We start from the raw sequence: 14,593 nt of genomic DNA on the forward strand, positions 1-14,593 counted from the left end.
AAAAGAAGGCTCACATTTTTTTTTCTTATCTTGAACTCCCGTTTATGTCATTGATAATTAAATTGGGGAAAATAATTTGGTCCAGAAGATTCAGAAATACCCAGTTCATCAATGCATATTTAATATATCATTATTTTCAAAATTCACTGATGACCACTTTTTTTGGAAACCAAATTTGCTGTCACTTTCCCCCCCAAAAATATGTTAAATTATAGTATAGTAATTAATAGAGCCTCTCTTGATGATTGGATTCTATAGGAATTTCCCTAACTCTTCCACTTTGCCTCTATAGTTAAAGGACATATATTGAAAAAGCCAACATCGCAATACCTTGTTTTTGTCCTCAGTAGGTAACATGTACTGAATGCTAATTGTCACTCTAACCTAAGGTTCTATTTACCTTTGACCCCATGCATGTCTTCTTGCAAGTCTTCAAATGAATTTTGGCTCATTCCTACTGCACATAATTGACTGTGTCTTTTAATTCAGTTGATTTAAATAACTGAGGCAGGCATTAGTTAATAACTTGGTCAATGCCTTGTGTTTCGTCATCATAGGCACCTGGGGGAACCAGATTGATAGGAAAGAGAAAAGTTTTTCTTCTTACTCTATTGATGCGAGATGACATGTTGTTTTGATCAGACCCCTTATATCAATTGAATCACTGTAGTATTTAGTGTCAAGTATTAGTAACTTGTAAGGACAAAATAAAAACCAGTGTGATGAACATCAATCTTCCCCTGCTTTTGTTTTATCCTTTTTAGTCTTAAATATTAAGAATTCCTGTTCATTAGGAATGCAATAAATAATGCACCTAGTACAATCCACACTAGTGTTAAATCAAAAAAAAAATTACCTTGGAAAATTTATTCTCAATTGATATAAGAAGTGAGAAGACTCATTTTTAAGGTAGCCATAGTTCAAAACAGTTGTCAAAACCTTTTAAAAATAGAAAGTATTTCCATATGGAAAACTAGGTTTTCATTTGTTTCATATTTTGTGATTGGCATATTTATGTTTAAAAGCTAAAACAATAAACTCTGATTTTCTCGTATGTTCCAGAATGGATTATCTCCATTGCACATGGCCACACAAGGGGATCACTTGAACTGCGTCCAGCTTCTCCTCCAGCATAACGTGCCCGTGGACGATGTCACCAACGACTACCTGACTGCCCTACATGTGGCTGCCCACTGTGGCCATTACAAAGTCGCCAAGGTTCTCTTGGACAAGAAAGCCAACCCCAATGCCAAAGCCCTGGTGAGTGGCTCAGCCAACAATCCAGCCTCCATTGTCCTGCTGACAACACACCATCTCTGTATGTGAAGGGATTGTGGAGGTACAAATGGAACATCCAAATACATAAAGTGTACTTTTCACCTACCTTTTCAAGTATCCTTCTGGGAAATCTATAAAACCTTCTATTTCTGACATGAACAAAGCTAATAGGGTTAAAACATTAACCTCTTTATAGTTACACTAGTGATTGATTCTCTTATATAAATGAAACTCAAAAGACTGACTATACAAGTATAAAAAGACCGAAGTGGTCAGGCTGATATTATTGTAGGTAAAGTTACAATTCTGGGAATTGTTTTTTCTGAGTTCTAAAAACATGAAGCAAAAGTGATCAAAAAACTTAAACATAAGAGATCTAGAAATTTGTGAGCTAAAATTTTTTGTTAACCATGTAAGTTAACGAAATATTACCTACTGGCACAGATCAAAATTTTCATCTAATGTGTAGTCTTAACTCCTAAGATGATTTTCTTTTTTTTACCCTTAGCTCTGTACTATAGTTTGGTTTTCTTAGCAAGACTCCATTTGTTGTCTTGGAAAAATTAACAGTCCCAATTTAGTAAGCTGTTTAATATAAGTTCAGAAGAAGCACCCATGTTTAGGAAAACATAGGTCACCAACTTTCAGGGAGAACACTTGAGTTTACCAGTAGTTTTGAGGTAAAGGCTGTCATCCAATCAACCACTTGAGGAATGGTCAGTGCCCCTTTCCTGCTGGTGTGGGCACCCTGACAGAATGGATCCACCCACACACCTCGGGTGCTCTGCCGACTCAGAAATTCCCAGTGGGCAGAAAAGAAAGAAGAGAGAGGAGCTCTCGAGCCCCAGGCAGCTTCGTAGTCATAGTAATTCTAAAAGGTTTTATCAGAGCAGCATTTTAAGAGCTGTTGACTTGCCCAATATGTCAAACATGACTTTGAATTTTGAGACAGGATAAAATGAAATTAGCAACCATGGCTCATTTTTCCATATAAGAAAAACAACCTTAAAAACGGGGTGTGGGCTCTCACTCTCATTTTCCTCTGGCTCTGAAGATTTTACAACATATGAAGGTTGTAGCCAGTCATCCTGGGATGGACTGTGGCCAGGTAAATGGTCTCAGAACATCCATGGAAACACCTGCAGTGACTTTGACCTAAGTGCTTATAGTGGACCCTGATATTTTATAGTTCTCTATGGCAACTAAAATATACTCCTTGGTCTCAGTTATCAGGCAGTACAATTTGGTAGGTAATTTGTTTAAAAGCAGGGTTTTTTTTTATTAGATTAAACATTAAAACAAATGATCCAAATAATGTTGGGTTATTTAACTTTCTGCTTCCTTGGAATAAGCACCTACTTGAATCTTAAAGCTGAAAGGAATGAAAGCATTCTAGAACTGGCCTTGTAGTTGCCCTAAAATGCAACAGAACAGTCAGAATAGGCATTGGTGAAGTTTTAGCTTTGTGGACAAATGTGTGGGCCTACGTTTGAAATGAGGTAGAGAAGGGATACATAGTATTTGGAAGAGTCAATTCCAAAATAAAGTAATCTAAACAAATAGCATGGCCATTTTGCCTTAGCTCCTGGGAGACTGTGACAAAAAAAAAAAAAAAAAAAATTCACTTTCTGCTCATGACTGCCAGAGCACCTTGGTTCCTAGGGGCAGCTAAACCACTTGTGCTTCCAAAAAAGAGTCTACATTCTGTTTAGCCCCTGTTGTTTTTGTTCATCTCTAAATCTTTATAGAAGATCACTTAAGCAAAAATATTTTACCACCCATTGTGGAATTGGATTTTGATGCAAACTAGTCAAGTAGAAATGTGTCTTTGTTGCTTACAGAATGGCTTTACCCCTCTTCATATTGCCTGCAAGAAGAATCGAATTAAAGTAATGGAACTCCTTCTGAAACACGGTGCATCCATCCAAGCCGTAACCGAGGTGAGTGTAGTAGGATTTCTGGAGTTTTCCAGATGCTTAAAGTAGAGCCTCGACAGCCAGAGTCCCAGTGTCATCCTCGACGACCAGCTAACTTTGCTGTGTGTGATTGCCCCTGACTTCTCTCTGTGCCTTTCCCCCATGGGGCTGCCAGTCCTGAGTAGAGCAGACAGGAGTGTGGGATGGTTAGTGCAGACACATCTCCATGACTGGAGGTATAACCCAAAACACAGGCTTCATGCTCAACTGTGAGTGGCACCATCACTAAAAGCATAATTTATATGAAATCCTATAATGCAGCTTCTCAACTAGGGATGATTTTGCCCCCCTGGGGTATTTGGCAATGTCTGGAGGTATTTTTAGTTTTCACAACTAGCTGATGCTGCTGGCATCTAGTGGGTAGAAGCCTAAGATGCTACTAAACATTTTACAATGTCCCACCTCCCACGACAAAGAATTATCTAGCTGAAAATGCCAAGTGTGCCAAGATTGAGAAACCCTGCATAACACAACCTCTGTGTGTTTATAAACTGAGGACTAATCTTTATAAAAACTCAGAGCTAATAAAACACTAAGTTGCTGAAGTCGGTAAAGAACTAGCCCTGTGTTTCTTTTGTACAAACTGACATAGGACTCAGAGAAATGAGGATCAAGGCTGAACCTTCAACACAGCAGAACAAGCTTGGCATCTAGGCCCCAGAGTCATGCCATCCCCCACCCGCCCCAGCATACTGGTCTCCGTGGATTCTAGTCATTGGCAGTTGCCTAAACTGGACACCCTTTTGCTCACCTCCATATCTCTGAACCTTCCATATGTCACACCCCCTTTGCCAGGCTAATCCTATATATCCTTCAAGACCAGATCTGGGGTCACCTTCTCTAGGAAACCTCCCCTCGCTTCTGGCCTGGTCTAGGAGCCCCTCCCTGGGACCATCATCTCCTCCTGTGAATATTTCTATCAAAGCACTTTTCCAGCTGGTTTACTTATGATTCAGCTGTCCCTTTGCCTCCTAGAAACTACAGGCTCCTTCAAGGCAGGCCTGAGTCTGACTGGTGTTTTATTTACCCACAACACCCGGCCCATAGTAGATCATCTAGTAAAGGTTTGTTGAATACATCAACAAACATAGGGTTTGAAGCAAACATAAGAATTGAGATATAGTATAGTGATTATTGCTTTACTTCAGTCCCTTATCTGCAAATGAAAAATCTCCCTTGATTTATAACACTCATAATTTTAAAAATATTAAATGGTTGAAAGTATTAATACCGATTTACTCTTTTATCAGTCTTATGGCTTCATGATAGGCATCCTGTCATTTTAATTATAATAAGTTCATTCTCAGTGTAAAGATTAGAATGGGCTCTGGGATAGAAACAGATTTTTGACTGATGTTAGAATGAGTGTTCAGGGATGTCAGTGAGGGAGAAGTTTCCTGCGCCAGCCCTGTGCTCCCAAAGAGCTGGGAAAGGGTGAGGGCTCTGCCTCGCGCACGTTCTGATGACTCCCTCTGCTGATGGAAAAAAGGCTCCACTTGTAACAAATTCTTTTCCCCGTTTTCTTTATTTCTCACTGAAGTCTGGGCAGCCAGAATTCTTCCTATTCTGTCTTTTACTGCACTTCCATTGTATAGAATTATTTTCTCTTTTTTTTTTTGACATTGTTTCAAATTTCTGTCGAGATTAGTTGTCTCCTTCTCTCTCCGTTTTTTTTTTTAAATCAGATTAGCTTTTCTAGCCATATTAATTTAACCAAATTATATTTGTGTTGTAGTAGAATTAAATTCTGAAAAAATTTAAAATGGAATAATTTTATATAAAAAGTGCAAGGATTATGGGGGCACGTTTGTAGAATTTGAAGCAAACGTAAATATTTAGATCTAGTCTAGTGACCATTATAATTGCCTTAATTATATAACCTTAATTGATAATCAAATTTAAAAAAAGAATTGAAACCGTGAATGATGATTTGCTCGTTTATTAGAGGGATGGCTTAGTGTTGGGCACTGTGCCCTTTCACATCTCACATGATCAGTTTATTCTGCATGTATGGGAATTCTTTTTGAAAACCACAATAGGATTTGAAATTAAAAGTCAACTTTTTAGTAATGTGTATTTAATCACGTGTATCCCCCCACACACACACACACATAGTCATAAGGATAAGGAAGTTTTAAAAGCAAAGAGAAAAAAACTTCAAGTTAATTTTTTCTAAATTTTTTTCATAGATCTATATAAAATACGTGAAATAAATTTTTCAATGGATATGACACAGGCTTTTCATAATCGCAGAACTTTTAGGGAAATAATGATTATGTATTGAATTATTTGCCTTATAGAATCTGTGACATAGTGGTGAATGTCTAGATGTCTTCTGATCTAATCAATAAACTGGTCATCTTAAAATGGATAGATGGTAGCAGACAGGTAAGCAGGCTGAGAAACCAATGTTTCTTTCTTTTCCCCACAGTCGGGCCTTACCCCAATCCATGTTGCTGCCTTCATGGGGCATGTAAATATTGTATCGCAACTAATGCATCATGGAGCCTCCCCGAACACCACCAACGTGGTAAGTTAAGTACCCTTTCAGCAGAGAAGGTCCAGTTATGAGTCTTTAAGAAATTGACAAAATTGCTCTTGTCTGCTTTTTTTGTTATAAGTAAGTTAATTACAATATTTATTTCCCATGTTTTAATTTGACTACTTAAAAGGAACGAATTTGAAAATAACTGCAGTTTCTTTTACTTCAAAGGCAAGATTCATTCAAACACTAGCCGGTCACTAATCGTTAGTACATATGGCCTGTGTAAAAGCTGGATATTATGCTTTTAAAAATAAAGTTTTTATAGAGGGGAAATTTTTTTTCAATAGAATAATTAAGTGTTGCATGTTGAGAAGGTGGTTCAAACACTATCATTATCATGATTTCTAGTAACTTCGAAGTAATTTCTCTGAAGTGTGCTTGACCATGTTATAGCAAACCCATGGAATTCAGTTCATTATCAGATAATGTTGTTTTCTTACACTAAGCATCACTCTGCAGACCATGAGACTCACTTCAGAGTTATTATCAGAGGAATAACTTAGCACCCTAGATCTGCATGTGGCATTTGACATTGTTTCACAGGATTTTAACTGTGACATCATGACAATATTAGCACACCAGACCACAAGCATAAGAACACTATTTGGACTCATAAGCACCAAAGAAGGGAAAATAAGAGAAGCAACACAGTGGCACAGAAAGGGCCAGCCGCGAGGTTCTGCACACCGACCCTCAGGCTGCGCCTCCAGCAGGGCTCTGTGTCATCCCGCAGCCAGAATCAGCACATCCACAAGGTAGAAACAGACCAGCTCCTCAGCTGAAATACAGTCTTTCCTGGTACTAACGCCAGGGAGAGAATGTTTTCCTTCACATAGAGAACACTGGGGAATATGGCAAACTACATCCTCAAGGACTTCTCCAATAAACACATTGATATGTTTTGTGTGAAATATGTCTTTGTTTACCCTTCCAGTGAGGTGGGTGTCCCATAAATCAAAGCTCAATTTCTAAAAGCAGTTTTTACATGGGTATCACTTGTGTGAGAGAATATATTAGATTTTTGTGACTTTTTATGTTTCCGTCCATGTCTTCTGTATTGTTTTCATTTTTTTGTTTGTTAAATCAATGAATAGATAATCTGAAATAAAGTCTTGGTGAAATGGAAGGGCAGGTGGGAGGAGTTTGGTGGCAAAGAAAATGACCCCTTGGAATAATGCCCAAAGACCAGGATGCTGACCTGTTGGGATAAAGCAGGGAATACCAACAAATAGCCAACTAGCCACGTCTGTCTTTCAGGTGTGTCTCTATTGCCCATGAAGCACTGTGGTTTTGTTCTGTTTTCAGTTTTGATTTTGTGGTCAGCATGTAAGTGTACACAAATATCCAGGCAGTCTCTGCTTTGGAAAAATACAAAGGTGTGGCGTGATACAGCTGGGACCTGCACAGCCACCACAGCAGCCCACAGATGTCAAGGAACGGCCTCCCTCGGGCAAGGCTGGGGCTCTTCTCCAGAGCACGCCCCACCTGCCCTCTTCACTCATTTACCCTCCTTTTCGGCTCCTGTGAACATTGGCCTTTCAACACCCAGTGAGGCCACATTCAAGGTTATTGAACAACACTTCTGATGCTGCTAATGGCTAGGCTTCCCAGGGTTACACCAAAGTCCTTCCATCATAGATCAGGTTCCCGCGAAATTCTCTTTTATTCTATTTCCTATCTTTCCTAGTTGTCAATAAGGAAGTGATTGGGACTACGTTTTACTTTAAAATGAAACGCACATCATAAGTTTTATGCAAATAAAATATGCCACTCTCCTTCAGAGCTGCAGTTAATCGACTGACTTCTTTTCCCCAGAGAGGAGAAACAGCGCTGCACATGGCAGCTCGGTCTGGGCAAGCCGAAGTCGTGCGGTATCTGGTTCAAGACGGAGCTCAGGTAGAAGCCAAAGCTAAGGTGTGTGCTGTACGTGAAAGGGTTTGCTACTGAGGGAAAAACACTTGATCTTAATAAAGCCTTTAAACATATGCATGCTCTCATCTAAGAACACTTTTTTTTTTAAAAGTAGTGAACAACCTCCAGCGACTAGTCTCTGCCCAAGTGATATTATAAAAATCTCTTCCCTGCACACTTCTCCATTCAGTTATTTAACAGAATTAAATAGAACAGGCACTTTGTGCTAGAAAGAACTCTGTGTCCTCAGCACATTGCTAGTCGTGAACAGATAGGAACGACCCTAGGCTTGGTGCAGTGTTCCCTGTAGACAAGGGCTTAGGCACAAAGCTTCCAGAACAAGCACGATTTGGAAGCATAATTGAGCTCTTATGGTTGACTTAAATGTCAGCTGTAGCAGCCACAAAAGGAAAAAGGAAGTTTTTACTTTTTCTCTGCAAGCTGTGAAGCCATAAACCTTGAGACTTGGATCAGAGTTGCTTCAGGAATCCACCTTTACGTAGAAAAAGAACTTGAGGGTTAAATTTGAATGCTGCATTCTCTACCTGGTTTTTAGCCTCCAGAAGAAACCCTAGTACCTGTCACTATTAGGGATGAGTAGTTGGTCTGGTTATCAAAATGACAGTTCAGATCAGGAGTCGTGCACAAAAATGCCTTAATTTTACTTACATTTAATTTTAACCTACAATATATAAATGAATTTATTTGCTATTTATTTACATGGTCTGTAGTTATTATTTTGGGGTTACGTAGAAAATGAAAACATGTGTGAATCAATAGAAATATAGAATATTTCTAGACTTATAATTTTCTCCCGGTGTACTCAGCTATCTCACCCATATCTAATTAGATCACAATTATTTTTTATCAACATCTATCAAGGCTTTCCAAAACTTTCAACTTAGTATTCTTAGGAAAAAATAAAGTCTTTCCTTTCATACTCATATTTTACCTGTTAATATATAGTGTAATTGTATAATTAATTAGTACGAATATAGTAGAAATTAGTACTATAGCAAGTAGTAACTAGAACAAATGTACTACTGTGGGAATAAACATGACTGGGTCTTTGTAAGCATGAGATCTGCAGGTGGATACAAAGGTTGTAACATTCTAAGCAGCAGACCACAAGCCTGGAGTGTTTATTGTAATGTGGCTCTAGTTGGTCGACTTTACAGAATATCTAGAATCAAAGATTTGCAAATTTTTTCTCCCAAAAGCCGAATAATAAACATTTTATGCTTTATGGGATGCACCAATGCCGTCACAGCTGTTCAGCTCTGTGGTTGTAGGGCAAAAGCAGCCACAGACAATGCATAAGAAAATAGGCATGACTGCGTTCCAATAAAACTTTATTTACAAACACAAGTGGCAACTGGATTTGGCCTCTGGATTGTAATTTTCAGACCCTCTATCTAGATAATATTGGTTGATACACTAAATCAGTTAAGCGGCATGGTTAATGGAATACAAGAAACCTCACATTTTTGAGTTATTACATATTAATCATTGTGCCAGAGGAATAATTCTACCCAGAAACTGAAAATAAGGATAAGATTTATATTTATCCATTTGTTAAGGAGGCAAGACAGTATGAATCATTGTTAAGAGCCTGACTTCCTCAGCCAGGCTGTCTGGATTTGAACCTTGGTCCACCATTTACTAGCTGGGTAACATTAGACAAGTTAATTAACACCTCTGTGCCACATTTCCTTTTCTAGTTTCCTCGTATAGAAATGAGAGTAGCCATAGTTGCAATTCAGAGGATGATTGTAATGACTAATGAAGTAATAGGGGTAGAGTACTTAGAACAGAGCCTGGAACATGTAAGTGCTCAGTACATGTTTAGTAGGGGTTATGGCAGTAGTAGCATTTAATGAGATTTTCCTTTGGCAACTATCATTTTCTATTTTCAGTATTCCTTTATTCTTGGAGATCTCTAATTCTTTTTGTGCTTCCTACTAATAACATAGTAGGAAGTTTTGACCTTGCTTTTGACCTCTTGCTTTTCCCTTGACCCTCATCCTACTTACCTTTCCAAAGCAATGTCCTTTGCTGCATGCTCTTCTTTCTCTACCTTCTCAACATAAAGTATTTACCTGAATTTTTTTCACATTCCAGTAGGAGATTTCACTCTGGAGGACCACCACAGGGCTCTTTTGGCAACTGAGAAATAGATGCCCCTCCTATTTGTGTGTAAGACCCTCAGAGTGCAGGACTCTGCGAGTGCCTCATGCCTTTGGGTGAATCGTAATAAGACGCCCCTCCATTATAGGCAGTTACAGCCCATGCCACGATGCACGACTTGGCTCTCAGAGGTTACACTGGCTTTCATTCCCCCATCAGCCCTGTTGGCTGGGAGCCGTTGTGCAGGTATTCCTGTGCAACCCCATACTGCCCTCCCCCCTCAGCTTTTGACTGTGAGAAGGCAATATCAATAAAATAGTTCATTTCATATGAGTACATAATAACCAATGGATGTATAATATCTCTCCAAGTATGAGTTTTACAGGGGTACATTTCCTCGTCTCCCCCAAAAGGAGTCATTAGAGATTAAAAGCTGATAAAGTATGGCAGGCAGTAGTGGGGATAATTTATAGATAGAAATGTCTTTCACACTTTCATACTAATAGGTTAGTAGAAGCATATTTAAGGAGCTTAGATCCTCCATCTCCACCTTTCCGAACCTTGAAATTCTTTATAGCATTGAATCAAAGAGTTGAATAATAGCCTCTGATACCAAGCAGTTTGTTGAATGTTTCACACCCATACCATTGTTTTCTCAGCTGATCAGTCTTGCATTTCTGCCTTGCCATTTAGGATGACCAAACCCCACTCCACATTTCTGCCCGACTGGGGAAAGCAGATATAGTACAACAGCTGTTGCAGCAAGGAGCATCTCCGAATGCAGCCACGACTTCTGGGTATACGCCACTCCACCTTTCAGCCCGAGAAGGGCATGAGGACGTAGCCGCATTCCTTTTGGATCACGGCGCATCTTTATCTATAACAACAAAGGTATGAAAGGGAGTCTTGGAATTCTGCTTTGTCCCCTAATATACATCCTCAAAATTCCTTTGTACCTATTCCCAGTAGCAGGTACAAAGGCTGTAGAACATCATGTATACTAGAGATTCCAGGGTGGTCATAAGCATGGGGAGCATAGTTTAGGGTGGGTGGGTGGGTGTGTGTGTGTGTTTCTGTTTGTCTGGCTGTCTGACTTAAATGTCTCAGTACATTATCTTCTAATGAAAACTCATTGATATCTAGAGTCAGATATTTCTTGCAAGCTATTTGACAGATTTAAAAAGTGGTTTAAAAACACAGCCAAAAGATTCCTCTTGTTGAGGCCTTGTATACAAACTATGGTATTATCAAAGCTTAGTTAATTGACACTTTTATAATACTTTCAAATCAGGGGATTAATTTTTCTTGAGTTATTTTTGTTGTTCTTGTTATAGTTTGATTTTTACCTCAACTCCGATGCCTTAGAGTAATAATATTCCACATAGTTGCAGAATGCAAAATTTAGAGCTCATTTTTCTTATGATATTAAGTGTGATGGGAAGATGAATTGCCCTCCAGCACGTCTTAGAAAGCTAGAAATTGTGTTACACCCTCTTATCTGGATGCAGAGAAGAAGCATTAATGTGTTATCAATACACAAGATAATTACACGTACTTGGAAAACTATCAGAAAAAAATGATGACTACCTCAAACTCCACCCCCGTGATTCTTTAGGCTCTTCAGTAGGTTTGAGATTTAAGTTCCTGGATCTCGTTCACTGTGTTAAACAGAGTAATAAGTGGTAGCATTTTGAGTACCTCGGCCCTTCTACCAAGCCAGCTGCCCATTAACTCTAGTTGGCTTTAATCTCATGAGGTCAAATGTGTTGATGACCATCTAGTCCCAGTCTCATGTATGCGACCCACCCTAATTGTGTGTGCCGATGACCGCTTGATACCCAGATCCTTGTAGGAGTTGGAAGCAAGGGAGATTAGTTACTCAACCTCAGTAGCCAACTCTACATGTTTTTTGGGCTACAACAATGTGTTATTATTCACTTCCTCTGTGGTGGCTAAGGTGCAAGAATCTCTGACTCCTCGTCTTAAAGACTGGAACAAACATAAAGATATGTGTGTGCACATAGAAATAGCAAAAGGGGAAGAGAAAAGTTGGGATTGCAGAGGTCCAGACCTGCCTTGGATTTTTTCCAAGCCCTCCAAGTCAGAATTGCACCTGAGACTCTGGAACCTATTCTTCTCACAATGTGAAATCCCAAGATGACTTTAGAATAAGCCCTAGATACAGATCTCCAACTTTGTCCTGGTCAGATGCCTGATTAGTCCCAGAATTAGTGGTATGTTGTGTCTCAGTCAGCAGAGAGAGAAAGATGAAATATCCTGCTCTTTCTTGCTGGTAAGGGGTCTCCTTAACTGTTATCCACCAGTCATAGTCCTTAAATGTAGGCTTAACCTGCTCTTCATCACTAGAAAAATTTATGAGTTCCAGAAAAGCAATGCCTTTATGTCATTTCTATTGTTCATTATTTTTATGTTTCTTTTTTCAGAAAGGATTTACTCCCCTTCATGTGGCAGCAAAATATGGGAAGCTTGAAGTAGCCAATCTCCTGCTACAGAAAAATGCATCTCCGGATGCTTCTGGGAAGGTATGAGGTCATCGGCCACTTTTACAATAATAAAACAAGCACTTGCTAATATTCACCAACAGCCACCTAAGTTATAACTGAACCATAATTAAGTCTCATAGGATGAAGAATACCTCCTGAGAAAGGATGCTGGGTCCAAGTATTGTGGAAACCAGAATGTAAATTATACTCTGTGTTGTATCCAATCTAATCACATCTCCTAAATCTAAGCCTCTAATGTTAAGACACTTTTGACACTGGTTGTTGTTTCTGCACGTGTTTTCAGAGCGGGCTAACTCCACTGCATGTAGCTGCACATTATGATAATCAGAAAGTGGCCCTTCTGCTTTTGGACCAAGGAGCCTCACCTCATGCGGCTGCAAAGGTACCTGTAATTCAACAGCGTGAGGACGCTGACAGGCAGTGTCCATCAATCTCTGTATGCATTTCTACTTTTGCAACATCCCTAGCCCCCTTCTAATTTAGGCACCACTTAAAAATCACAGAGATATAAGCTCCTTAGAAAATCCATGCCTTCAGCTATTTAGTCACCTCATGTGGTAGATGCTCAATAAATATTCGTCAATTGATTTTCCTTGAAAATCTAGGACATCCTGGAGCCTGGGGAAGAAACAAAGTTAAAGTACTCTTTAGTCCAGATTCAAAACATAAGTATAGCTTGAGGACATAAGAAAGTTCCGATCTGTCATAGTTATAAAATGTGTTACATTTGCCGCTACCATGAAATATTGCCTTTGAGTTATTTGTTTAATAAAATAAGTTTGGAGTTTATACTTATGTACTTTTATTATTGGTAAGGAGAATATTATTATTAAGGAATCTTTGACCAGTAGACAACCTAGGTTTCTCAGAAAAGACATGCAAAGGGTATGTGACTCTCTTATTACTCTGGTGTTCTTATTTGAGTGATGAATGATAAAGAGTGTATAGAAAAATAGGTTAATAGACTGCTGTTGGTATAGTCAGTTATCTGTTGTTGAGCACATGGCTGTGAGCAAAGAACATAGGAATGGTGCACTCCACAATTTAAATGCTGTTTAGTTCTCTTAATAAATACTAGTAGTCAAAGCATCTCTAATGCTTTTTCTATCTTTGTTTAACTCTTTCATTCTGGGTCAGCTACAGTACTCTAGTGTTTAGGTCTTAGTGTTTAGGTCAAAACTCTTGTGCACACAGATCAATGAACTTCAGCTGTTCTATACTATTTTGGCTACTTAAGGAGAGCAAGTTTTAGGTACCTTCTCCATTTAAAGACTATGTTCGACAGGTATTTCTGAGAACCTCTTTTTCTGTATTTCTCAAATATCTGCTGCCCTGTCCTTTCCAGAATTCTACCCAGTGAAATCTACAATTCAAAATCAAGCACCTGCATTTGTATTTTCATCTAAATGATGCTCCCCGACTCACACCGATTTCTGACCCTGACAAATATTCTTCCTAACAAAAAACCATGCCTTGACTTTTGAGAAAACTGCCTTAATAAAAAAAGACTAGCAGCATTATTCACAGTAGCCAAAAGGTGGGAGCAACCCAAGTATCCTTTAAAGGATAAATAGATAAACAAAATGTAGATTATTCATACAAAGGAATATTATTCAGCCTTAGGAAGGAAGGAAATTCAGAGACATGCTAAATGAAATGAACCAGTCACACAAAAGGATAAATATTGTGTGATGTCACTTACATAGAGACAGATAGCAGAATACTAGATGCCAGGGGCGGAGGGGAGGAGGAAATGGCGAGTTAGTGTTTAATGGATACAGTTTCATTTTGGAGCTGGATGCTGCTATTGGTTGGAGAACAATGTCAATTCACTTTATGTTAAAAAATAGTTACATGGTAAGTTTTATGTTACGTACATTTTACCACAATTTTACAAATGACAGCAAATTTTTAATGAAATTTAATGCTTGTACATTTCATTCCAGTTTCTTTTAATATCCTCTTGAGCCCGGGCCATTTTTCTTATAAATAACCCCAGGTTGTTGGTAGGCAACCATTAAATAATAAATGAACTATTTATTTCTCACATGAGAACAATAATTTTGACATAACTAGTGATGAGCAGTTTAAAATTAACAAGAGTTATAAAATAACAAATACAACAAAAGGAATCCAGTCCACCTTTTCATCCTCAAATAACTCTTAAACAGGTCAATAGTTGATGTATTTGTAGTAGACTTTTCTAATTTTATATTTGTAGAACAAGACTT

General features: G+C 38.6%; 1 protein-coding gene across 19 annotated transcripts in view; it reads left to right on the forward strand.

The window, feature by feature from the left end:
* The window catches only part of ANK3 (ankyrin 3), a 567,956-nt gene that overhangs the window by 428,099 nt on the left and 125,264 nt on the right, over nt 1-14,593 (forward strand). For all 19 annotated transcript variants that reach the window (XM_016127609.2, XM_016127607.2, XM_036222256.1 and 16 more), the window contains 7 exons: nt 1,063-1,260; nt 3,120-3,218; nt 5,686-5,784; nt 7,615-7,713; nt 10,531-10,728; nt 12,282-12,380; nt 12,646-12,744. In XM_016127609.2, the coding sequence (XP_015983095.2) occupies nt 1,063-1,260; nt 3,120-3,218; nt 5,686-5,784; nt 7,615-7,713; nt 10,531-10,728; nt 12,282-12,380; nt 12,646-12,744 (891 nt within the window). The remainder of the gene's footprint in view (nt 1-1,062; nt 1,261-3,119; nt 3,219-5,685; nt 5,785-7,614; nt 7,714-10,530; nt 10,729-12,281; nt 12,381-12,645; nt 12,745-14,593) is intronic.

This window comes from Rousettus aegyptiacus, unplaced genomic scaffold, assembly GCF_014176215.1.
Source record: "Rousettus aegyptiacus isolate mRouAeg1 unplaced genomic scaffold, mRouAeg1.p scaffold_m13_p_6, whole genome shotgun sequence".
Classification (NCBI taxonomy): domain Eukaryota; kingdom Metazoa; phylum Chordata; class Mammalia; order Chiroptera; family Pteropodidae; genus Rousettus; species Rousettus aegyptiacus.